General features: G+C 40.7%; 3 protein-coding genes across 5 annotated transcripts in view; 2 read left to right on the top strand and 1 right to left on the bottom strand.

The window, feature by feature from the left end:
• The first annotated feature begins 1,744 nt into the window (after positions 1-1,744).
• Positions 1,745-16,865, top strand: slc12a1 (solute carrier family 12 member 1). Its single transcript, XM_084356983.1, has 26 exons — positions 1,745-2,203; positions 3,335-3,478; positions 3,880-3,955; positions 4,663-4,758; positions 5,060-5,199; positions 5,779-5,889; positions 5,980-6,091; positions 6,711-6,838; positions 7,050-7,134; positions 7,294-7,451; positions 7,540-7,647; positions 7,740-7,863; positions 8,041-8,142; positions 8,258-8,413; positions 8,499-8,598; positions 9,263-9,374; positions 9,684-9,824; positions 10,390-10,496; positions 10,614-10,696; positions 12,294-12,416; positions 13,110-13,238; positions 14,511-14,622; positions 14,818-14,904; positions 15,065-15,197; positions 15,735-15,802; positions 15,895-16,865. Exons 1-26 carry the CDS (start codon positions 1,964-1,966, stop codon positions 16,025-16,027), a joined length of 3,108 nt encoding a protein of 1,035 aa, XP_084213109.1. The 5' UTR covers positions 1,745-1,963; the 3' UTR covers positions 16,028-16,865.
• Positions 16,866-18,936: 2,071 nt separating this feature from the next.
• Positions 18,937-22,249, top strand: dut (deoxyuridine triphosphatase). 3 transcript variants are annotated; one of them, XM_084349765.1, is made up of 7 exons: positions 18,937-19,089; positions 19,840-19,996; positions 20,262-20,353; positions 20,511-20,555; positions 20,660-20,734; positions 21,628-21,698; positions 22,112-22,249. In XM_084349765.1, exons 1-7 carry the CDS (start codon positions 18,972-18,974, stop codon positions 22,166-22,168), a joined length of 615 nt encoding a protein of 204 aa, XP_084205891.1. In that variant the 5' UTR covers positions 18,937-18,971; the 3' UTR covers positions 22,169-22,249. The 3 variants fall into 3 exon arrangements, with proteins under 3 accessions (XP_084205891.1, XP_084205893.1, XP_084205892.1); XM_084349767.1 differs by lacking the exon at positions 18,937-19,089 and adding an exon at positions 19,102-19,284; XM_084349766.1 differs by lacking the exon at positions 18,937-19,089 and having other exon boundaries at positions 19,359-19,996.
• Positions 22,250-23,301: 1,052 nt separating this feature from the next.
• The window catches only part of fbn1 (fibrillin 1), a 75,419-nt gene continuing 72,563 nt past the window's right edge, over positions 23,302-26,157 (bottom strand). The window contains exon 66 of the mRNA XM_084357283.1: positions 23,302-24,927. Coding sequence (XP_084213409.1) covers positions 24,547-24,927 — 381 coding nt within the window. The 3' untranslated portion in view covers positions 23,302-24,546. The remainder of the gene's footprint in view (positions 24,928-26,157) is intronic.

Raw genomic sequence — 26,157 nt, forward strand, 5'->3', positions numbered from 1 at the left:
TCAGTAGGATTTGTCCCAGCTGTTCCTAAATGCACCACAAAGATAGTTGATTGTTGAGTCTCATTCCCAGGACGTCAAATTTGGGGTCAGTAAAGGGTCATAAACGATCGATAATTCCCCTCAAATGCCTTAAAACTGAAGTAACGAGCCTGTTTTGAGGAGAAAGTGCAGATGATTGTGTCAAAATGTAGGCAGGAAAAGTCAAAAGTTGTCAGAAAAATGCCTAAAAAATCTACTTAAGTACATTAACATGTTTGTACTTTGTCACTTCCCACCCAGAGATATGTCATTTTATTTCTGACTGATATAATTAGCAGGCCTATGTTGACTGGAACTGATATTAGCTTAAGGGTTTACCCACCCCTTCATTTATTGCAGCCCTTTAAGACGTCTTATCAGGGATCCTGTCTGCTCATATCTACACTTAATAACGCTTTTAACGTTGCAGTGGTTCAATAAATGCTACAGATGGTTGTTTGCTGCCTCTTCCGAGCCCTTTGGACATTAGCTTGAGTGCAGGTCCCCTTGTTCTGTCCAAATCGGAGCATATGCGCCTGTTGCCGCGGACTCGCCCTATAGGCTCAACAGTTCTCTGAGTTCTACTCGAGCAGAGCAGACAAAAGTCCAGCAGGCCTGATAATAAAAGGGAATCACCTTAATCTGGAGTCCGGACTGTGGGAGAGGGAGCAGGGCCTGAGGATCTCGAACTGCACCAAGACAACTGCAGTGTCGCATGAGACGAGACCTAAACAAACAGAGGCAGGAGGGACGAGTTTTATTGTAATACATCCCCATGTGGAAAGTTTTCTTTCTCCAGCATGACTCAGTTTATTTCTTGAACAAAAATCGCACCAACTTTGAACCACCGTGTTCCCAATCTGATAAGGCTTGTGCAATTGATTGCTTCCTTTCGATCTGCGCATGAAAACATGTGCTGTTTTTTTTCCAGCCAAGGTCAGATTTCCAGTCATTAGCCTGCCTTTCACTGTGCGCATAAATCACAGAGGTGTAACAGCAATAAGGAAGTTTACCTGTTAGGAGGTCTTTTAAAGGCACTTTAGAAGTCATGTGGCTTTAGAGAAGTGCCTCCGGCGTGTTCCTGTAATTCGTGGTCTCATATTAACTCTCATTGTACTCATGACTACGGCTGTTTCTCGTGTGCTAGCACCAACTTTGTGGCAAACAGAATCATTAGAGATAACATTTATCAAATGAGTTACCCAATGGCTCAGTCACTAGAGAATTGATTTCCCTCGTTATCACACTACTTCTATTAATTATATCCTACTGCTTATGTGTGATATGAGACTGATGTTTTCTTATCATCCCCGATTATCTTCAAATTTTTCCACCACAGTCGTACACATCATAAAGTGTCTGTAACCTTGAAACTTTTCCTTCTTGGTTAAATTAGCGTTCATGTGGATGTTTCCCGATGATTCATCCAAAAGGGCCCATAGATCTGAGGAAACACTATCCACAGCCCCATAAACTGCAGCCACAGAACAACGTGTGCTGTTACGCTGCACTTCAGACAATAATATTAGTAATCAATTCTCCAGAACTCAGGCAATGAGCGCCTTTATCTCTCGTTCGGCGTTTATGACTTGGTTAATAGTTAAGCAATGCCTTTGTGTCCCCTGGGATGGAGCAAGGACATATCTGACACCCCCCTGTCAGTTTTCTGAGGGTTGATCCAAAGAGTTAGCCAATGGCTGGCAGCCAGGGTATGACCCTGGGATGCGGGGTATAAAGGTAGGCCGTCGGAGACGGACCAAGCTTACATGCAAGGAGCTCAGAGCGGAGAGCTCTATAAATCTAATCCTAGCCTAGTTTATATGTCACTAAACAAGGATAACCCCGCCAGTTGATGCTCTGCTCTTTATTGTTGGATGACAGAAGACTTAAGAACTACACTGGGCTTTTATCCTTGAAAATCTGAGAATCTCCTCCAGAATTCCTGATGGAGAGATCCAGATCTAACGGAGGGGAGCATGTTAACGATGCTTATGACTCCACTCTGGATGAACCTCCTCACTACGAGGAGCCCAGCCGGGCGGTCCGGCCCTCGGTGGTCAGCGCCTTCGGTCACGACACGTTGGACCGAGTGCCCAACATTGACTTCTATCGCAACGCAGGCAGTGTGAGTGGCCACCGCGCTGTGCGACCATCCCTGCAGGAGCTCCACGAAGTGTTTCAGAAGGTGAGTGCACTTCACTTATATTCTCTACATGTGTTTCTGTTTTCCCTTGAATAGTCTGCACACTTTCCTTCCTCCATTAGGCGTGTTTGTCCTTCACCTCACCTTCTGCACAAAGTGGTTTTTTTTGCCTGTTTTTCTCCCTGTGTCCCAAATTCAAGTCACTGACTCTGTAACTGCAGTCTTTGTTCTGCTCCTGAGCAACACAGTCCATTCGCTCAGGTTCAAGACTCCAAAGAGAGCGAAATGAGATATTTTACAGTTGTTTAATCATTCCAACATCATAACGCTCAGTGTCCACGGTTCAGTCATAAATCTCTGCCTAAAAAGGACACTGAAAGTTATTTCTGGAGCACAACAGCCATCATCAAACTTGACACACTTAACAGTTTTTAGTGCTTTTTACTAGGCCGTTATACTGCCTTGTGTTGCAAAAGAGGTGGGGTTATAGGTCATTAGAGTTTTATAGGTTGAACTAGGTTAGCGTTTCTGAACCTACAAAAACAGGACAGATCTTTCACAAGCCCTCCACGGCAGGAAATGAAAGAAATTAGGTGTCGTTCCAGTTTAAGACCGATTGCAAGACGAAGTGTGAAAGTGTAAGGTCATCTATCACCCAGTCGTCAGCAGCCTGACAGAAAGATCTTGAAACGTTTCACCAAGAAGCAGTGATCCACGAGAATCCCCGGATTCATCAAGAAAGACTAAAAACAGCTGACTCATAGTTTGTTGCTGCGATCTTCAATTTTGTCCAAATCTCTGTCTTTAAGTAAATGAGAATAAAACATATCCGAGTGCTCTCCTTAAATCAGATGTCAGGGTGTAAGGAGAGTCTTTCAACAGTCGGTTTTCACCTTAATTGAAAGTTAAAATGAGGTTTTAACATTTTTCTCACACAGTGTAACGACTCTGCAGATGCTTTATCAAGCTTCACCCAAATCAAACCGCCACGGTCTCCTCTCCCTCTTGCAGGAGAAAGTCAAACACACATCTCTACATTAGAGGACAGAAAACACTTTGCACCGGAAGCCACAGTTTCTTACTAATGATGCTCCTTTGCACCAAAAATGAATATATCCCAGTACATGATCATGTTTTCTTTCCCTTGTATTAAAATCTACATTTTCTCACCAGAATGGAGCGATCTCTGTGCCAGACACCGTGGAGGACGATGGCGATGGGAGTAACGGGACGCCCTCTGACCCCGATCTGGAGTCTGCCGTTCCCATTGACACCAACAAAGGAGGCGTAAAGTTTGGCTGGATAAGGGGCGTCCTGGTGAGTTATGTTGGGTCATGGCGGGCTCCCTCTGCTTAATAGAAACGGGGTCACTCTACATAACTGCGGCCTGGGCAGGAGGAGGCTCCATGTGACTCGATAACACAGCAGGGCCAAGTGGGGTTAGGGTTAGGGTTAGGGTTACTTAAGTACAATTTTAGATACTGAGGGCAAATATTGTACTTTTTACTCACACATTTATATTATAACTCTAGTTACTAGTTACTCTGCGGATTACATGCTGCATCAGAGCCAAAGTAGTTCCTTTTTAAATGTAATGTTATTGTATTGGCAGTCAGGTTTCATATCCCATTCCCATCCCATATGAATCCCATAATCAGATGAAATGTCCTCGTCCTTGTCCTCGACTCCTGAACTTAAATTGTTCTTCTCGTCCACAGGTGAGATGCATGCTGAACATCTGGGGTGTCATGTTGTTCATCCGTCTGTCCTGGATCTTTGGTCACGCAGGCTGGGGTGAGTGGGGGTTATATTTCCTTTTTTCTTCTTACATTGCTAACGGTAGGTTGGTACCCTCCAGATTCTGTACGTGACACAAATGAACTGAACCTGATTGAGGCAACCCGTCAGTCCAGGGTTGACAGCTGACACATCCTACATGTCTGTTTTAAGAAATGAGGGTGCTGCTACCAGTGATTCTAGACAATTAAAGGATTATACAGTCCTCCACTCATTATCAGGGAGTGATTGAATTGGGGCAGATTCCACTGAACGAGATCCTTTAATAATCTAAACTTGCTGAAGGTCTGTCTGGAGCCAAATGAGCTACGTGTGTGTGTGTGTGTGTGTGTGTGTGTGTGTGTGTGTGTGTGAGGCAGGGAGAAAAGGGGAAATTGTGTAAATGGCTTCATGAATGTGTTCATTGCTTAAGAACCTATCGATCGGCAGCAGCTTCTGTTCAGGCGCCGTAACTAAATGGTTTTGAGAAGCAGAAAAAGCTGCAGGCAGAGCAGGTAGAGCAGACGGCTGTAAGTTACAGCCCACAGGCTCCTCTGGGAGTCTGACTCTCTGCCTGTGTTTAAAGGTTACTGTGAGGAGGAGGGTTTCATTTCACAGTCAGAATGCTTCATGACTGATTGCTTAAATATAATTCCTGAGTATGTTGTCATTCAAAAACATTTTTTTTGAGCTGTTACATGTGTGTTTGTGTGTGTGTGTTGCAGGTCTGGGAATCGTGGTTATTCTTCTCAGCTGTGTGGTCACCACCATCACCGGCCTCTCAATGTCTGCCATCTGCACTAACGGTGTGGTCAGAGGAGGTAAGACAAGATCCTCATAAACAGAGTCACTGCAGCCAGTTTAAACATTATTTATGAATGCATACAGCCTGAGATAACACACACTCGTCCTGGCATAAAATCTTTCACCGAGAGAATGGAATGACCCGGAGGACACTCCGTGTAGATAAAGACACAAGGCTCAGATCTGCACCTGAATGTCACCTCTCGAAGCCTTTTCTCTGTTTTACAGCCAGCCTGCTGAACCTGTCCTGACATCAAATCAATGAATCAATGATGAGGTGATTAATCATCCACCATCCATTCGTTCTGTCATTTGCAGGAGGAGCCTACTATCTGATATCTCGAAGTTTGGGACCAGAGTTTGGCGGGTCGATCGGTCTGATTTTCGCCTTTGCCAACGCGGTGGCTGTAGCCATGTACGTGGTGGGATTCGCTGAGACTGTGGTCGAGCTGCTCAAGGTGTGTGATGTCATAATGATCAGGTCACTGTAGTGTGGAAATGTCTCAATCCAATATATCTAACCCTGATGTTGATCATGTATGCAATTATACAGTGTAATTACAACATTTCCACCTTGTAATGACACTGATATGAAGAATTGGCAGACATCTGTTTGAAATTAGTGTCATCTTCATGTGTATTACATCTATTTAATAATGTACTTGCAGTGTATTACTGAATATATCAAATTCCATATTCTCTAAATATTAACATGTATACCAATTAGTGATGTTCTTCATAGATCATAAAAATATAATATTACGCTGCCCCCTATGGTTTTGGAGCTACAAATAACACCTTTAAGTAATAGATTTTTTAAATACATATCAGTAGATATTACCAATGTTTTATCAAAATGTACATTCATTTTATTTTGTTATATTAAGGCAATATATCGCAATATTGACAAAATATTGGCATGTACTATCAAATATATGTCTATATATTACAGTGTATTTTTAATATATGACATTACATTTTTCAGTAAATGTCAATACTTGTTCCATAACTCACTGTGCCTCTTCTTCTACACTCAGGAAAACGCTGCCATCATGGTGGATGAAATAAATGACATCAGAATCATTGGCTGTATCACAGTGGTGCTGCTGCTGGCCATATCAGTTGCTGGAATGGAATGGGAAGCCAAGGTGAGAACAGTATGCTGGTTGCTCGCCAGTCTCTATCCTTGTTGTGGTCCAACCATTACTTTAATCACTTTAATTGTTTTGTCCCTACAGGCACAGATCGTTCTGCTCATTATCCTGCTGGCGGCCATAGTGAACGTGTTTGTGGGAACATTCATTCCTGTGACGGACTCCAAGAAAAGCAGAGGCATCTTCAATTATGACTGTAAGACATTTAAAAGGATCCTCAAAGGAACAGTTCACCCAAAAGTGAAAATTCAGTCATTATCTAGTTTTATAGTTGATGAAACAGGCATTCTCCTTAACAGCTGAAGAGGCTGGGGACTCTTTAAAATAAAAAAAAAAGACCAAAATATAAAAAAGGCTCCATACAGCTCCTGTGTCTGCCGTAGTCCAGGTCTCCGGAAGTCCTGAGATACCAAATTGATTTGAAAAGACGTTATTTACACCCTTTTGTAGCCAAAATCTTCGCTGTAGCTGCCTTGCTAAAAGCGTTAGCACACACCCCGCCAAAGGGCATAAAAAGCATCTTTTTAAAGCAATTTGGGAAACTTGGATTATGCCGGAAAACCTGTATGGAGCCACTTTTTTTACATTTTAAAACAAGTCCCCATCTACTTCAGTTGTTTAGGAGAATGCTGCAACACACTTCCCCCATCTTTCCATCTGCATGGCCGTGACTAGATGATCCGTTTTCATTTTTGAGTGAACTGCTCCTCTAACTAAAAAACTTGGAAGATTTGAGTCGCTCACAACTTGCCGTTCGCCTAAATTCTCTTTCTCCCCCTCCGTTTCTCTTCCCTCTCTCACTCTCTTTTTCACAGCGAAAATATTCTTAGAGAATTTTGCTCCAGATTTTCGAGAAGGTCAGAATTTCTTCTCAGTGTTTGCCATCTTCTTCCCTGCTGCGACCGGGATCCTGGCTGGAGCCAACATCTCTGGAGACTTGCGGGTAACATTTCACTTTATTACTGAACAGAAAAACATGAGTAACATGTAAACAAGTAAACCACTGTACTCTAAATACTTAGTCAATCATGGCATCATTTTCGGAAGCTGTTTTACTGAAATGTATTCAATAATTAACATTTTTGGATCTTTATCTTTACTACTTCAACTATTTTCTTCTAGAATGTAATTTAATCACAGATGTTGTTTTACAGGACCCCCAGGCAGCTATCCCTAAAGGTACCCTGCTGGCCATCCTGATAACCGGTGTCACCTACCTGGCTGTGGCCCTGTGTGTCTGTAAGTACAGTAATCCATGAAATGCAACTCCAATGGGTACTTCACTGATTTTGCATTTGTGTTTTTCATATAAAGACATTTTGTCATACTTCTGTAAGGTTGGTTGTCAGACAAAATGAATCCTCAGCAACGCATCTGTTTTTGTCTCTAACTAATCAGCTGCCACTGTTGTCCGCGATGCCACCGGAAACATTAATGACACTGTTACTCCTGGAGTACCATGCACCGGTCCAGCAGTAGCTGCTTGTGAGTTCGGCTATAATTTCTCCTCCTGTGCAGAGACAAAATGCGAGTTTGGCCTGGCTAACAACGTTCAGGTACATAGCCTCACTAAGTCTAATCCACTTGGAAGAAGAGTGTCTCTTTGTCATCTTTAATGCTCTCCTCTCCTCACCTCTGGTTCAGGTGATGACCATGGTGTCTGGCTTCGGTCCCCTGATCATTGCTGGAACCTTCTCAGCCACCCTTTCATCAGCCCTGGCTTCCCTCGTCAGTGCACCCAAAGTCTTCCAGGTCAGTAATAAATGCACTGCTCTGAGATACAACTCCTGAAAACAAAAACAGAAAAAATCTTTTTTTCTAATTCATGCTCTGTCTCGCCTCAGGCTCTGTGTAAAGACAACATCTACAAGATCCTGCACGTCTTTGCCAAGGGACACGGCAAGAACAATGAGCCAATCCGTGGCTACGTCCTCACATTCATTATATCTGTGGCCTTCATTCTCGTCGGTCAGTTCAACTGTTTATCATGGCCCTGCCATAACATCTACCAAACAACTAAAATCTTATATTACTAATAAACCTGCGAGTGACTGTTTACTGGCTTTACTAGCAGAAATGACTTCTATCAATTGAAATGAAGTTGAATTACAATTTGCCTGAGGCTTTATTTTTTTCCCTCCTTAGGTAACCTCAACACCATCGCTCCCATCATCTCAAACTTCTTCCTCGCATCTTATGCTCTCATCAACTTCTCCTGCTTCCATGCATCCTACGCCAAGTCTCCAGGTCGGTCTCTATTGTCACGTGAAATTTGTTCATAGGTGGTACACGTTTTCTTTCTTATGTGGATTAGAAATAAATCTTAATAAATAAAGTTTTCCTCTGTGATGTTTTTTCCCAGGTTGGAGACCAGCATATAAATACTACAACATGTGGCTATCCCTGCTGGGTGCATTGCTCTGCTGTGTCGTCATGTTTGTCATTAACTGGTGGGCCGCTCTCCTCACATACGGCATTGAAATCCTCCTCTACATTTATGTGACCGTCAAGAAGCCAGGTGAGCTGCGTGTACGTATTTGGAAGTACGCTCACGGTGCCTGAATGCTTGAACTGACCTGTTCGGACTCTTTTCTTCTCTCCAGATGTGAACTGGGGTTCGTCCACGCAGGCGGTGACATTTGTGAGTGCAGTGGGCAACGCTCTGTCTCTGTCTGGTGTCGACGATCACGTCAAGAACTTCAGGTACAATTTTTAAAACAAGTTTACAAAAACTTAAAGGGACAGTACACCCCAAAATCAAAAATATAATCTTCCCTCTGACCTGTAGTGCTATTTATCCATCGAGATTGTTTTACTCTTGGTTGCTGAGTTTTGCAAATATCATCCGTAGTAATATAATGAAACTGCATGGCATCAGTTTGTGGTGCTCAAAGCGCTACAAATGATAATTTGAAAAACTCAACAGCAATGTCTCTTTTCCAGAAATCAAGACCTGGTTACTCAATATAATCCACAGACCTTGTTGTGAGCAGTTTCACATAGGAACTATTTTCTTTCTGTATCGCTGCGCAGAAGGAAATAAGCATGTACCCATGGAAGAGGCTCGCGCTCATGATCGTGTGGGATGTCAACATTTTTGCATCCTTCTCGGCTGAGCTGTAACGTTTGCTAGTTTAGCTTAGTTCGCTAGCAAACGGAGTGCCCTTGTATTAAAGAGAAGGTGGACACAACTTCAGCCGATATCTCCAAAACCCTGCAACTCATACCAAAACAATCTAGATGTATAAAGAGCTCTACAGATATGAGGGAAAATATGTTCTGATTTTGGGTGAACTGTCCCTTTAACAGTATGTAATATAAAAAGCTGAAACATTTTAAATGCAACGCATTCTTGTTTCTTGCTCAGGCCTCAGATCTTAGCACTGACAGGCGGAGCACGGAACAGACCGGCTCTCCTCGACCTGGCTCACTCCTTCTCTAAGACCTTTGGACTCTGTCTCACCTGTGAAGTCTTTGTGGTAAGGTTATATTGTAATTTGCAAATTTATAACGATGGATATAAGCAAGGCAGGGCATATCGTCCTCCCCAAATCTTTTTTTAAATATCAACCTTCTATTTAAAAATGAGTGCAGAGCTCACATGCAGTGGATATTAGGTGAATATCAAGCAGGGATGAGGGAAATGCCAACTGTCTGGACACCTGAGACTAAAGTTTGGGTTCATTTGTGTCCTCTGAATATAAAAAAGGTGCATGTAGGACGTCTTTTACTCTCAAACACACTCACACAAATACTCACATACGGCTGTTTGTTTGTGATGTCTTCAGGGCCCGAGATCAGAGGCCCTGGAAGAGATGAACTCGGGCATGGAGAGGAACCAGCTGTGGCTGAGGAAGACCAAACGCAAGGCATTTTACGCCGCTGTGGCCTGTGAGGAGTTCAGGCAAGGTGCAGAGAGCCTGCTGCAGGTCAGTGTGGTCTCCATTTACAAAAACAAACCAACTAACCCAGAAAAACTCATGTTTAACCTGGGAGCTTTGAGCAGAGGGAGACGGCAGATTGAAACATTGCAGCGAGTATCTATTGCCGTGTTATGACTCTTGAACCTGATCTGGCTGGGACATTAGTGCAGGAGGAAGAACAGGGGAGAGTTAATGAGGAGCAGGAAAACAGTGTTATGGCTCTGGCTATCGCACGTTGGAGATAAGGCCCCGGTTTATTGTCAGGATTGCTTACTTCAAACGGCACAGCAGATTAAAAGCTATAATTGATTAACACTGCACTGGATGAGTCCCTGCAGACAAAGTGAGATCTGCTGAGTGATCCAGTCATAATTCGTGGCAGTAAAACAGCTTGACAGCCTTCTTGTCTGAGGACGTTTCGAAACTTCTGGGAGATTTTTTCTCTCTTTTTCAGTTAATGGGGACACCAGGTTTTAAAACCGCAGGGTGACATGGTGCCTGTGTTGCTTCAATTAACTGATTTGGGGAAATTTGAATCTTTATGCAATGCGTGTCGTGCTTTTCCCCACAGGCTTCTGGTCTCGGCCGTATGAAGCCGAACACATTAATGATCGGCTTCAAGAGAAACTGGAGGACTGCAGGCACAGAGGGAGTGCAGACTTATGTGGGAATACTGCAGTAAGTCACAACTACACACACACAAGCACACATGAGAATAATGCACTCATATAATTGACATAAATTGGAGATCTTAATGGTGAACTGGTGTCCTAAGTCTCTTTTCCTTTTTGACAGCGATGCGTTTGACTTTGAGTACGGGACACTGATTCTGAGGATGGACCAGGGACTTGATGTGTCGCACCTTGTCGAGGCAGAAGGTCAGTATGAAAACTTCTCTAGGCTGCATGCTTTAAAAAACTCCTGTATCAGCGTGACAACAATGAAGCACCTTTCAAACAAGCTACACAAAGATAGGTTAGGTAGGAGCACAACAACAGGAAATATGTGGCCTTAAAACTGCAGCGTGGAATGAACAAAGCAGCAAAGATTGATACAATGTAGCAAAAAAATATAACTGTAAGATATATACTCTTAAATAAAAGCATTAACATACATACAAGCCACATTGCCATTTGTAAATGTGTTTTTAAGATATTCAGGTCAACCTGAACTGAACTACCAAAAGAACAACAAAAGTAGTCGTCTTTTAAAGCTGCACTGCTGTGGTCAACAACCCACAGTAACTGGATATAATAAAATATCACTGATAAGACAAGACACTTTGTTCTGTAGATTAGAGGTATTTATTAAGGTCAGATAGTTAGGCTAAAACAACTGCCAGTTTACTGCTGTGCCTCTGTAGAAATCCTTACGATAACAAAGATAATGGCCGGCTGTAGCTCAGGAGGTACAGCGAGTCGCCCAGTGGTCACTGTTTGTGTGTGAATGGGTGAAGTGTTGGAAGACTGGAGAAGCGCTATAGAAATGCAAGTCCATTTACCACTTAGCATGATCCGGTAAGCCTTTAGCAGTAGGTAATAGGTAATGAGTCCCTTATAGACCTCATAAGATGTTTATTCATATTAATAAGACTATAGAAGTGTCAATAATAGCATAATTAACACATCTATTGTGAGACATTCATAAGCACTTGTAAGAAACTGGCTGAGTCCTTGATTCCAGGGCTCTGCTATCTCTCTAAAGGCCAATAAAAATAATCTTTAAAAAATGTTACCAAGGGCATTATAAAACATTTATTAACCTTCATAAAGTATCGTTCTCGCTTTAGAGTCGCTCGTACTTGTCAAGCCTGAGACCTCAAAAAAGGACGTCTGGGGCTCCACTACCCGAAAAGATTTCAAAGATTTTGTTTCCTACTTTCTGGTGACTTCTGGAGAATGAAAGTAGCAAAATGCTTTTAATTTTAATTCTAAGGAAACAATGCAGAATAATTCGCTCCTTCGCTCCTCCAGTTTTCACCAATCATCAGAAGATTCAACGCAGAAGATTTTACAAAATACACTGCACAGTGTCAGATAAAGAAAGAAATGGGAAAAAAAGGTGTGAAAATTGGGAGAAATACAGGAGAATTGTGACCCAAAGAGGAAATCAAGAGAGGCTAATGAAAAACAGGACTCTCCATGGGCAATCAGTAGCCGCAGATAGCATAGTTTACTGCTAATAAATGCATAGTAAATTATGTATTATTCTTAATAAAGCAACAAAAAGCTAGTGTTAATGTAACAATGTCATAATAGTTAACTACTATCAATTATTTTTAGGAAAAATCTTATAATCTACTTATAAATGTTTTATAATCTAACAGTAAGAGTTAATAAGGGCCCCATTACATATAAACTGATGCTTATTACAAGGCCCTTAATACAAAGCGTGACTGATGATCCTAATAACGCCACTCATACTCACAGTGATTACATGTTTATCATAAAGTGGAAATCTGATTCTGTCTTTCAGAGGAGATGCTGAAAGCAGCAAAGGAGCAACAGGCGCTGGACAATGAGATGATGCCAAACGGAGGGAAAAGAGGACTGTTCAGGAAGTCCAGGAAATCCTCGCAGCAAGTGCTCACGACCAGAGGTACGGTATTTCTCCAGAGGTTATTTCGTTCTGTGAAAATCTTCCCCGACATTTCAGAGAGGCTTCAGTCTGAGCTATTTAACGTGTCAAAAGACGAGCGTGATCTTTAAATTTGAGGGTAAAAAAAGGTATCCGTCTCCCTCTCCTCCACACACTCATATTTCCACTGAGATAACATACATTTAACGAATGAAGCCAATGACACACATCTCTTTTTGGAAACGTCTCCACACTCCCATTGAGATATAATTGAATCAAGCGCTCCCACTAAAGAGGACTCTGAGGGTGTAATCCAATAATATGGTCCCTTTCGTTCCAGTTTGGAGAGCATCTCTTAAGAGCAGTCCTTTAACCCAGACAGCAGAGGGTGCTTGCAGCCTCTCACTCAATCTGTCTGTGTCTCTCTCACACACACACACACACACACACACACAGACAGACACACACACGACTGAGCTGCGTCTTGGCAGGACTGCGATGGTCGTTAGTATGCAATCTGAATCCCACTCACTGGAACATTAAACCTGAGAGATGGCTGTTCCTGCTGATGTAGAGCCAGCTCTTAATGTTGATTTGCGCTAGTTTTCCCATCCAACTTAAATCTCCATGCTCACTCAGTGAATTACATCCCCTCCTACTGTTCCTCTCCCACATCCAGTTCTCATTTCTCCTATCTTTTTCTCTCTTTCTCAGTGTCAGTGTGCGGCCCACCGCCCCCGCAAGTTGCCAAGATGAATGAGAAGCTGTTGGAGGCCAGTGCTCAATTCAAGAAGAAACAGCCTAAAGGCACCATTGATGTGTGGTGGCTGTTTGATGATGGAGGTAGGTGTTGGCTCCCTCGGGCGGCCTTCTCCTATGTACCTCTCTTATAGATTTGAGCAGATACGTGCACGGAGACGCATAATGTTCTCCTGGATGCTAATGCAGACAAATGAAGAAAACGATAGCTGAACAATAAAAGAAACTCAATAAAGGAGAACAAGAAAGCAAACTAGAAGTCATTAATGCGAACAACACTTCCTCTAAATGATGCCACACACAGATAACTTTCTTATGAATATTTTTCTTTTATAAGAACAACTTTTAAAATATAACCTTGACTTTTGAAATCGGGTTACTTGCCTCAGTCAACTTCATCTTCACTTTGTTTTTTGCCGTGGTTTATCTGTTTTATGTCAAATGAATAACAGTCGTTATACGAGTGCAGGGAGGTGGAGAGAGAGTCTGTGTCTGTCAGCAGTAGTAAATCAATGAGTAGCAGCCACACAGCAGCTAGCTAACAGTTAACTGTTACTGCAGCTTTTTCTTCTTTTTACATTGTATGGCGTTTGGCAACCAGTGTTAAGGGGCATTAACAAAGCGAGACGGCGCCAGATTATTTACAAGACATTATCATACGTTATTAACACAATATCAATATTGAATTTTTTGAATATCACGATTATTGTCAATACAGGTTATCAGCAACACCCCTAAATGGAACTAGATAGATAATCCACAGACCTTGTTGTGAGCAGTGGGAACTATTTTCTTTCCGTATAACAGTGCAGGAGGAAGCGTGCATCTATCCACTCATCGACTAGAAACCAGCTTACGTACTGAGCTGTCAACAGCAAGAGCCTCTCGTCCATGTTTCTTTCTGCACGGTGATACGGCTGTAGTTTGGTAGGAAGGAAATAGTTGCTCACAGCAAACTGTGTGGATTATCCTGAGGAACCAGGTCATGATTTCTGGAAAGAGACATTACTGTTGAGTTTTTCAAATGCGTTATTTTGGCGCTTTGAGCACCACAAGCCGAGTGCCATCTAGTTCCATATCATAGAGAAGGCAGACATCTTCACAGCCCATATCTCCAAAATTCTGCAATTCACACCAAAATAATCTAGATGGATAAATAGCACTACAGGTAAGAGAAAAATATATGTAGTTTTGATTTTGGGGTGAACTGTCCCTTTAATTTCAGACTCCCCATGTGATAGACAGATAAACTGACAGGTGCAAAAACAAATGTGAAATATAAATATACATACTTTGTTTGATAAAACCAACTGGATTCATTGGTTTTTCAATAAAACTGCATCCCCCCTCTCTCAGGTCTCACCCTGCTGCTCCCCTACATCCTCACCACCAGGAAGAAGTGGAAAGACAGTAAACTGAGAATCTTCATCGCAGGACAGCCTGGACGCAGTGATCTGGATAAACAGGAGTGAGTAAAAAAAAAAAACAAATTAATGTTTCCATGTCAATTATAGCTTAATGGGAGGAAGTTAGATTGAGCAAATTAATTAAAATTCATGAGCCAACACTGAACATCACTTCAGAGGAGATGATATTTAGCATTAACTGAAGATAATTACCAACATTTACATGAAAGCTAATCAGTGTGTGATGTGTTTTGCAGGATGAAGTCTCTGCTGCAGAAATTCAGGATTAACTGCACTGACATTAATGTCATTGACGACATCCATATCCAGCCCCGTGTTGACAGGTAACTGAATTTTTTATTTCCAGTTACATTAGCGACAGCAGCCCGGAAGGTGCGACAGTAATAGTAAAATGTAATCACCTAATAAAATCTGCATATTATATGATTCTCTAAAGTGAATATTTTCCACATTCAGCTCATGTTCTTATCTGCTTTCCTCCAGCTTGAAGAAGTTGGACGACATGATTGAGCCTTTCCGTCTGCATGAGTCTACAGACTCTGCTCGGGCTGAAGCCATGCGGAAAGCGCATCCCTGGAAAATCACAGACGAAGAGCTCAGCACCTTTGAGGAGAAGGTAAGACAACGAAATTAAGACTTTATATACAGCGTAGACATGACTACATAATTGAAGTTGCTGCGTTAAACCAGGGGTCTTTAGTGTTTTACAAAAGTACCTTTGCTAAGAATATGTTAGAATTATGTTAATATGTATTTTCTTCTGGACATTTCACCTGCTTGTGAAACTAACCGCTATTCAAAATATTTTATACCCTCTGCAATTTGTCTGTTAAATGCAGTGCAAATGTTTTTTTATTGATTTTATCAAACTATTTATTTACTTTATCTATTCATAGATTTTAGATATAGATCGTCTCAGTGCCTCTCTCCGCTGCGTTAACAGAGATCAGCAGTAGCTAACGTTAGTTTAGAAGTTAGTCCACAAACACAAACTAACGTTCGGCTTCCAGCACGACACAGAAGTTCCACAGAGCCCCTTTGGATTAGATTAAATAATAATAAAACTTTAGGTAGGAACTCTGAGAAAGAACGTGTTGAAGACCAAACAGAGCAGTGAAAATGAGGTTGAAATCCAATTATTGCTGTTTTGCAGACCAACCTCCAGGTACGACTGAATGAGTTGCTTCAGGAGAACTCCAAATCTGCTAATCTGATCATTGTGTAAGTATAAACTAACAACACTGAGCCGCAAAGCATAATCCAGTGTGTTAAGGAACAGTCTAACATACTAACATACTCTCTCCCCCCCGCAGGAGTATGCCCATTGCTCGTAAGGACGTCTCTGATTTCCTCTACATGGCCTGGATGGACATTCTGACAAAGGACCTTCCACCCACCCTGCTCATTAGAGGCAACCACAAGAGTGTGCTTACGTTCTACTCCTGAGCAGCTCGCAGGCTAAACATTAGAGTACAGGTAGCTATAAAGGAAAGAAATGCTGGACCATGTTCATAAAGTGTACCAGAACCTTTGGATGATGTCCTTCAGATCACCACCACAATGTAACACAAGCATTTTTAGTTCCGTCTAAACGAGGACATTCATACTCCGATACACTCAGAGTTCTCTGTGAACGCACTGTGAATGAGTCTAGTCAAACTAAAGAAAAATGCCTTTCTGACAAATGTCAGACGGTCTAAATGTGAATTTAGAAGCAAAGCAAAGGTTAAGCTCTTTGCGACGATGGACATGTAAGAAAAAATGTTTTTATACTCATGTTATTTTAGCATAGAACTAAAACAAAATCAAATCATTTGGCGTTAGAACAAAGTTAAATCACACGTCTTCCTAACTCAGTCAGACCAGTCCGAGCTCTGGCAGAGATACGAGGCTGCTTTCGATGGTCACACTGAGTGACTGCGTCGGCTGCTGCTGTAAAATAAATGTATATAGTAGATGTCTGAATTCACTGGCTGATATTTTCTGAGCAAACGGACCCTTTCATAAATGATTAACAGCATTTGTCTTTGAAAACACGATGGTTTGATTCTTTTTTTAAAACATTCTTTTAGTGTAAAATACACTGATACCTTTAAGCTGTTTACCTGTTCCACTGTTTAAATATTTTTAATGTTACTATCACAGTACACTTTGTGTTAAGAAAAAATTAAGTGAAACAAATGATTGTAAAGTCAATTCTTCTGTATATTTTAGCCTATTTTCGATCTTTCTATTTAAATACATAATTGTGATTACCTGAAATAAAGATTAAATAAAATTTTGAGCAGTTCTTAATCTTGTCTCTGTCATTTATTATCTGATATCGTCAGATATTATTTGTCCTGAGCAATGTGTCAGTGGAGGGGGGGACACACATCTGAGCTATTTTACGTACTTGCTCATTAACTCGAGTATTTGATTATACACTGTTTCTAGTTTTCTGATGGTATTTTTAAAACCTAATATGTGGGTTTTGTATGCAAAACAAAGGAAAATAATCTAAGCTTCCTGAAAGGTTAAACTAGCCAGCAGCTCATGAGACATTTTGACCAGAATTACTACTATCGCTACATTATACTAAGATTGAAGATGTTGCTCTGTTTTTTTTTTTTGTGATCATATTTTTATTTTATTTTCCAAACTTTGAAAAAGGCAGTGCATTTTAATAACAAATACAGACATAAGAATGAGAAAACCACAATAATAAAAAATAAAAAAAAAAGAACATATAAAATAACCACCCCACCCGCCCACCACCACCACCACCACCCCTGGGCCCCCCAGAACCAAAAGCTACTAGCAAATTAGGTGGCTAGATCCGCTCCTTTAGTTTCCCTGCCACTGAGACCCACAGCTCAATCTCGGATTCCTTGACTCCAATCACACGAGCAGTGGACAACTCCAGGTAAATAATATCAAGAAATGTGAGGATCCAATTGTTCACTGACAGCTTATCGGGGTGTTTCCACCTCATAGCTACTAATTTCTTAGCTGCAGTAAGGCCAGCAAAAATAAGTCTTTTCTGCTGTCCAGGTGTTGAAAACAAGATGTTGCTCTGTTTTGAAAGACAAACAGTCTGGAGAGGTCAGGTTTGACCAAAAAGTCATTTGGACACACTTTGCCAGAAACAGTTAGATATTTATTTAGGGGAAATGATTTATAAAAGGTGTGTACAGTTAGAGGTCATATGCAGGTCACTGAATGTGAATCCTAATAGTCAACGTCCTGCATGGTAATGCTAATTTTTCCCAGTCGGGGGCAGAAATGGGCTAAAGATCGAGGACTTGGGATATAACTGTAGCAATTATCTCAAGTTTGAGGAGAAAGCCATTAATAGCTTGCTGCCCGAATGGACCAATGGATTTCACGTACCATTAGTTTATATTATTATTGGATTACACCACTTATTACAGAATGAGCAAGATGAATTGTTTTATTGATTGTTTTATTTTCAGATAGGTTAAGTGGCTGTAAGTACTTCACATCCTATTTATGAGGAAATCAATATGATGTCAGCCAAAACACTTAGTGTTTTAGCTAGACACACACACACACACACATCCTGTAGGTCTATGTCCTGTGAAATTAGCTGTTAAAACTGCCACACCACTGTATATACATTTACCTGTACTATCTGCTTTAACTACTATATTATACTACTATATGTCCATTATACTGTATTTATCTGATCTATCTGTTTATTTTATACTGTAGGTGTCACTATTTCAATTGCTTGTATTTATGCCTATAATGTATACATTTTATTTTGAACTTTTTTTAACCGCAACAACACACTCCATCGTTCAGTAAAATAACAGCTCCATATTCTTTTATATAGCACTACACATGATTTTTGTAGATTATAGATATGTGGATCAGAACCAAAGAACAAGGACATAACAACAAAATACAAAACACTTTGAAAAACATGAAAAAAACATGACATGGCTGACCATATATCCAAAAAGTGTCCATTTTCAGCTGTATTTTAGCTGTGATCTTTTTCATAATGAACGCCTCATTCATCCTTTGTTGACAACCATAGGATTGTAATAGTTTTTTGGTGGTTAAATCTGGGTCCCTACTCAATACAATGGTTAGATACTTGACTGCATGTCTGACTCTGTGCAATGACAATAAGTTGAAACTAATCTAAAAAACACAGACCATACAAAATAAAATTAATTTCAGGTCAGTATGACGTTAACGGATACATTTCTATCCTTTTAATCTACATTTCTATCCAAATCCAGGTTGTATTTAACATTAGCGTCTGCCATACTGCGATGAAGAGAGAGCAGCTGCATGACGGGAGGACGTGCAGTGCCGTCAGCTGAGCTGAGCTCAGGACGTAAGCTCCTGGTTAGCCAGTTAGCCGTTAGCTGACAATATGACACGAACGTTGCTCAGGCTCAAGGATCTTCGGCTACGATGCTCTTCGGTTTTTGACGCTACTCCACGTTTCTTAGGAAGGGACATTCATATTCAGACGCTCGCTCGAAACAAAGGCAAGCAAGAAATTAGGATGGATAACGTTACTTTTAGCAATATGTCCAGCTTTTATTGACGTTAGCTTTGCTAGCCTGCCTAGCATTTTGTAACAGACCGCTTTGGTCTTAGTATGTGGAATTATAAACTGTCAGTCGTGTGCTGAACGCGCAAACGACCCCAACACTACGTCTGCTTTATAACTGGTGCCATGCGTAAGTAAAGTGAGGCTTTATTGTCTCATGTTTTCTCAAATGTATTTCTTGTGCTTTTATAAGCTATGTTTTTCTTTCGAAGGTTGCGCTTGTTTATATCAGTAACTCTCGCGAGAACTTCTCCCTCTCGTATTACGGCGCTAGGCCTCTCGCGAGAACTTGTTTTTCAGAAGTACTTTGTGACGAAAGGGTTGCCATAGTTACAGAGCAGACTTACTTCTTGCCGATTTATTCATGAAAATGTTTTTCTTCATGTGCGTTTATGTAAAGACAGTCCTGTAGCAACTTGTATAAGCTATTAGAGTAAAATTCGCTGTATTTTGCGGTTTATAATAAGTCTCTTTCTAAACGTACGTGTTTTGGAGGCGGGGCTAATTTGGCGCAACTTCCAGCGCGGGAAATTCATTCAAATGGTCAGACCGCCAAGACACTGCAGCAGAAACTTCGGGGATAGTTTGTAGTTGTCAGCCGTGGCTCTGTCTCCTTTTTAGTAAACTTCAAGTCTTTTAGCCCGGTTTTCAACTTGTACAAACTTTGCCAACATGCCCGTCCTAGAAGTTTCAGATGCTTCAGCAATTTCTCCATCAAAGAGGGCAAGGACAGAGGCAAAGCCTGCAGAGGAGAGACCTGTCCTCAGGTTTGCTAAACTCTCTGAGCATGCCACGACACCGACCAGAGGCTCAGCTAAAGCAGCGGGATATGACCTCTACAGGTTGGTTATACTTTAACATTAAAAGTATGAGTGGGTTCAGGGACTTAATGAGCAGCTTGCATCAGGCATTCATACTTCGACCCGAACCGAAGTTGTAATGACTCTCTGTATAAGTGTAAATGTAAAATGCATTTGTAAATTTAACTGCAAATGTTAAGCTTTTGTTCCTGCAAAGGCTGAATCTCATCGCCTTGCATGAAAGCGTCTGTCATATGAATATAATGCCACATGAACCTGCTAACTTGAATCATCTGTGTTAAAACAGTGCATATGAATACTCCATTGGCCCTCTGGATAAGGCCATTGTGAAGACAGACATCCAGATAGCAGTTCCTCATGGCTGCTATGGGAGAGTTGGTGAGTGTTTCAACTTGCTGATGCAACTCTGGTATTGCAAGTTTTTCCTCCTGTGTCTCAGTGCCTGCGAATTCAGGTCAGGGCTGCCTGTTTCTGGATTATGTTACACCAGGAAGAACAGGCCGTAACGGTCTCTTTTCTTTTTTTCCCTCCACAGCACCGAGATCTGGGCTGGCAGCAAAAAACTTTATCGATGTTGGTGGTGAGTGTTTACCTGCTTATGAGAATCCATGTAGCAGGTAATGATTTAACCCTTCTCATGTCAGCCATTTTAATTTCTCTATTGTCTCTGTATGCTCTCCTCAGCTGGAGTTGTAGATGAAGACTATAGAGGAAATGTTGGAGTTGTGCTCTTCAACTTCAGCAAGGAAACATTCAATGGTGAGTAACTGAAATATAACACCACCTTTAGTACCATCAATCCTTAACCCACAGGTGTTATTAGTAGAGTGAGACGTTAATGTAGAGTAGGGGTGCCTGAAACCTAATGGTGGGCCACAGGCCAAAAGCAAACCCCTATTGTATGGTATTGAATTGTTCAGAGGCAAAATCCCAAATTCCATTAAATTATTGACTACACAGTGTCACTATGCCTGCCATGCTTGGATTATGAAAAATTATTAATAATATGGGATTGTACATATTTAAAGAGCATTTTACCTGACTAAAACAGTGTAAAGTTTAGCGGTAGTGTGTTTTTTTTTTTTTTTGCTAGAAACAAATGATGGGCCATATCAAACCTCCATCTCGGGCAGCTCTGCTGTACAGCCAGAAAGGGAAACTTTCACCCTAGTTTAGCGTTTTCCATTTTCCAACGGTGAATAAGTGTTGTTCACAGTAAGCAAAACATGTCGAGTTTAAATCTGCTCCATGGCCCTTTGGGTTGTTATCACATTCAACTGTTTGCTGTAAATACCGATGAGAAGTTACATATGTACATATAGCAGAATTAATGAGGTCACTGCATCTCTGATACTCAAACTACATACATAATAAAACTATCTACTGTGAAAACGATTTTCTTAATTTAGGAAAACACAAAACTAGCCAAAAGTAATCTTACCTGTAAATTAATGAGCAGTAATTAATAGCACTTCCAATACTCTGTTCTCCACATTTGTTTAGAGCTTTACATCCTGTGCAGATGTCTGGAAGTGCCTCACACAGACTGTATATAAAGACTATTATAAATACGTGAAGAACCTTTACAAACAATCTATGCTACAGATATACAATGTGCAAATTGTTTCATCTCCTTCTCTTCCTCTTTCCAGTGAAAAAGGGCGACAGAGTTGCTCAGCTGGTGTGTGAGAGGATCTGCTACCCAGATCTGGAGGAGCAAGAGGTAAACTGACAAACTCAAAGGCAACATACACACACATACACTCAGTTGTCAGATTATTAGATACAGCCAGCTAAAACTAATGCAGGTTAATATAACAGTACTGCAATAATTCCTACCCTCATAAAGGTTCAAATGAAACTGTACAATTATAAACAGTTTGTCCTGCTGTTAAATTGTATTCTGTTGCACTGCTAGGAGTTTCTATTATTTTGTTCACCCCAATCGCATCAGCAAAAAAAGGCTAAATGACATGGTGTACCGGGAAAAACAAGCAACTGAGTGTAATTTACTTGTGTAGTCAGACTTCCATTGAACATGTGGCTTTACAGCAGTAGAAATAATTGAATGTTTATGTCAACAGATTAGTTTTGAATGTTAAATTAAAGAAAATGCTTGGTTCTGTGTTCTTTCAGACACTTGACGAGACGGAGCGTGGCGCTGGGGGTTTCGGATCAACCGGACGCAACTGAACGCCCAAGCAATAATAGAGTGGCAGAGTGTATATGTTAAAAATTTTAAGATTAAGTGCTAATAAAATTCTCTGTTTTGTACTTTGCAGAGTCTGGTGTCTTTACTGAGACAGTCACCCACATGTTCTTAGTAGGAGCTTTGAGGGTAACACTACAGTACAGTACTAAGTACAGTATAAATCATGTGCTTTACTAATGCATCACTCATGATGATTTAATGCACCATTAACAAATGATCAAGTTACAACTTTGATTGGTTTACACTCGGTAGATCATCAGGTAAGGAATGTTGGTTCAGTTACTTAATACTTGAAATCAAGTTGGCTGGATTTAAGTGATTTAAGTTTATTTTTGTAATTGTATTGATGTTTTAATATGAAGATGTTTGCATCTGAGGACCAGTTTGATTACAATAATAGCTTTATATTTCTATGAGCACAAATAAATGACATCGAAAGTTAAACACAAACTTCAATATTTGAATTTATACAAAGGTAAATGGGTAAATTAAAGCAGAAATATCAAGTTGTCACACTATAAATTCATGCTGGTGTTTTTAAAGATTTTTGGTGCATTTAATTGCATATTAATTTATCGAGCTGTTTGTTTAATTTGGCAGTCTAAGTCCTCATTCTTTCAGGAAACTTTTCTCCGCAGCGAGCAGTCTAGAGAAGTCTTATGTAACTGGCAGCAAATTAATGTGTGAAGTATAATGGAATGGAACTAATCACATAAAGTCATAGTAAGTTCATCCTTTGTTGATGATGTGCTGCCAGAAAAATACCTGATACATCCTGCATTAAATAATCATAATTAATGCATTAGTTAAGCATATATTTACAAAGTTTTACCCTTTTGAGTTCTGTGTGATAAACTTTAAAAAAAGTCTTCCACATCTCCACATGGGGGCAGTGCAGGACAAGAGTTGCATCTCAGCCTGGTGAGTAAGCCGAAACACATTGTGCTCAGCTCATAACTCATTCCATTGGGGTAATGTGAGTTTCACTCACTAAAACATTGAGATCATGTTGCACTCTACTTAAGGTAAACACAACTAGCCACCTGTTTGATGTGACTTTGTTACATTAATAATACAGTCTGGATTAATGGGAAAGCACAGCAGTGAATACATATACACCAAAAAATATGTTTTATTGTGAATTTACAACTAAACCCTCACTGATGTGAACAGAGAACACAGACTGGTGTCAGACTGGTCCGTGGCAATGCAGCACTGATTGTACTTGTGAGAGATTTGTGTGGCCACGAAGACCTCAGTGCATAATCATGAAGGCCCAGGTTTGGCATCATCGATGTGTGTCGTGTGTGTGTGTATGTATACACAGTTTACAAAGGAAGTAGTTGGTCATTATAAGCACCATTACAAACCCCTCTATTCCAGGGGCTTCCTCTAGTTTACAAATGCTTCATAGATTAAAAGTGGCATCGATTATTACAGTATAAACACAATTTACATGTAGTATAGAGGAGAGCAGACAGGCTTTGAAGCTAGCTGTTACTGTTGCAAAGACATGAAATCTTCAGAATGGCCGATGGGATTGTATCTTGTTGACTACAGAGTTTTGTATAGTAGTACAGTGCATTCAGAAGTCTATGTGGTCGTGTTGCTAGCACCAGTAAATATGAATTATTCTAGTCAGTAGGAAAGATGGAAAAGCATAGTTTAAATATGCAGTAGGAGTCATTCAAGCTCAGACATGGCTACATCTCAATAGTCCATTGTGGGTTCCTTTCCTCTCCTAACTATTCTCATAATCTTTTACTTTCATCTTCACTCCATTAAATTAATATCTGGGGAAGGAGAAATGTGTTTACTTCCATGTATCCAGGTTGGTTCAGTCGTGTACCTGAGGGGAGGAAATGAATTTATTTCAGACTATTGGGACTCACCCTTTTCTTCCACCTAAGCCGAGTTCTAAAAAACTCAACTTTTTGAGCTTTCTGCAGTCCACATGCCCTTCAAAGTGGCACCTGATTCCACATATCATCATACAACATTAAAACCCTACAATTAAAAACCATTCACACTCTCAATAGTGCTTCACACAGCTGAAGTTGTGTGTCAGGTGCTCTTCATTTGACTGAAATCTTTCATATTGCCTCATTCAGCTGGCATTTTCCACAGAAATTGTATCTATGATATGTAGAATCATCTTTGGCAATCAAATGATGCAGTCCCCCCCCACCCCACCCCCTTCATGTCTCTTTGGTGGCGAGCCCTTCTCCCTGTCGGTACCAGTAGAAGTTGCCCCTAACCACTGATCCAGAGTCAGAGATGTTTGGCCTTTAGGGAAGAGTGAGCCTGACACTGGATTAGCAGCTGCCGGCAACATCTGCCTGTCTCAGTCTTGTGATGGTTAATGGAGGATGATCTGCACCCTCATCTTCAGTACGTCTCCCAGCTGTCCTGTGAGGTAGTCTTTATCGTGTCGGTCCTCCAGCTCAGCCAGCTCCTTCTTCCTGTAGAGGGGCAGGCTGCTGATCTGAAGGGAGTACGCCCCTGGCGAGAGGGCCTTCTTCTTGCTCAGATGCAGGTAGCTGACGCCCTCCCTTTGGTTGATCTTGAAGTAGCCTTCGTCGTTTCCGTAGTCGATGCTGTAGCGCACGTGGTCGCTGAGGGCGGACAAGGCCGGGGTGAACTCGAGGATGTGGTCACGGTTGCTCAGGTCACTGATGTTCAGGTGGATCTGCAGGGTGTCCTCAATGTCCACACTGGCCAGGCTGACCACCTCAGTCAGCTGCAGAAAGAAAACAACGACATGTAGAGGATGTAAGACATGTGATCTACAGGAGAGTTTGTTTCTGTCATTAATCAGGGACAAGGTGTAATAAAAGAAAGAGGATGAAGTACTTTTCTCAAAGTAATAACTACCAACACAAGACAAATTATGATTTTATTCATTCATTTAGTCTATAATGGAAACAGGAAAGCAGAGAGAAATGGTGCCAGGCCACCAGCCTGACTGGACGGTCAGTCAGCCTCCGTTTTCCCGGGAGAGTTCTTGCTCAGTGGAGGACAAAATTACATGGTGAAAGTGAGTTTTATATGGAACCAGTCTAAATACAGATGATGTCATCTTTTTCATAATGATGCGTTAAAGCAAAAAACGTGTCTATTGCCAGTTTAAGTACAAAAGTATCAGCATCAAAATATACTTAAAAGTACCATTAAAAGTACTTATTATGCAGAATGGCATACTTCAGATTAATATATATCATATATAGTATCAATATGTATAGCATTATAATTATCAATGCATTAATGTGCTCATCACTTTAATGTTGAAGCTGGTAAAGGTTTATATAGTTTTTCTTCTGTGTAGCTTGTGAATGTCCCCTCATGGATTAATACAGTTTTATCTTAATCTATAATATTAAATTATATATTACATATTTGTTGATTATTATATTTTGTATTATTAAATGAAATCTGAAAAGTGACAAGTGACTAAAGTTGTTAAGTAACTGGTGGGGTAAAAGGTTAAATATTTGCCTTTGAATTCTAGTGCAGTAGAAGTATGAAGTAGCAGTAAATGAAAATACTGAAATAAAGTAAAAGTTCCTCAAAATTGTACTTGATTAAATTTACTTAGTTACTTTGAACCATTAAAAAAAAGTATAAATACAGGGCTGTTTCCATGATTTTAGCAATAGTGAGGCCCTGATTTCATCAATGGACCCCTACCATTGTTAAAAAATTTAAGAAAACTATTTGGACTTGTCTATTAACTGTTCAATTATATTTTCGGTCATTTCAGGACCTTCACCAAACAGCCAGTAAAAACATTCTAGAGGGTAAATGCTGAATACTTCATTTATTTATTATTTTCTTGGCCTAAAAGTGGCAAAACACTATACATAGAGTCAAAAATTATATAAACAAAAATAAATAATCGGGTTATAAAACACCAAATTCCCCTAAACATTACAGGGGATATGACCTCGGTGTCCTCGGTGGTAGCTCCAGC

Source organism: Pagrus pagrus (assembly GCF_965226575.1).
Source record: "Pagrus pagrus genome assembly, chromosome: 1".
NCBI lineage: Eukaryota > Metazoa > Chordata > Actinopteri > Spariformes > Sparidae > Pagrus > Pagrus pagrus.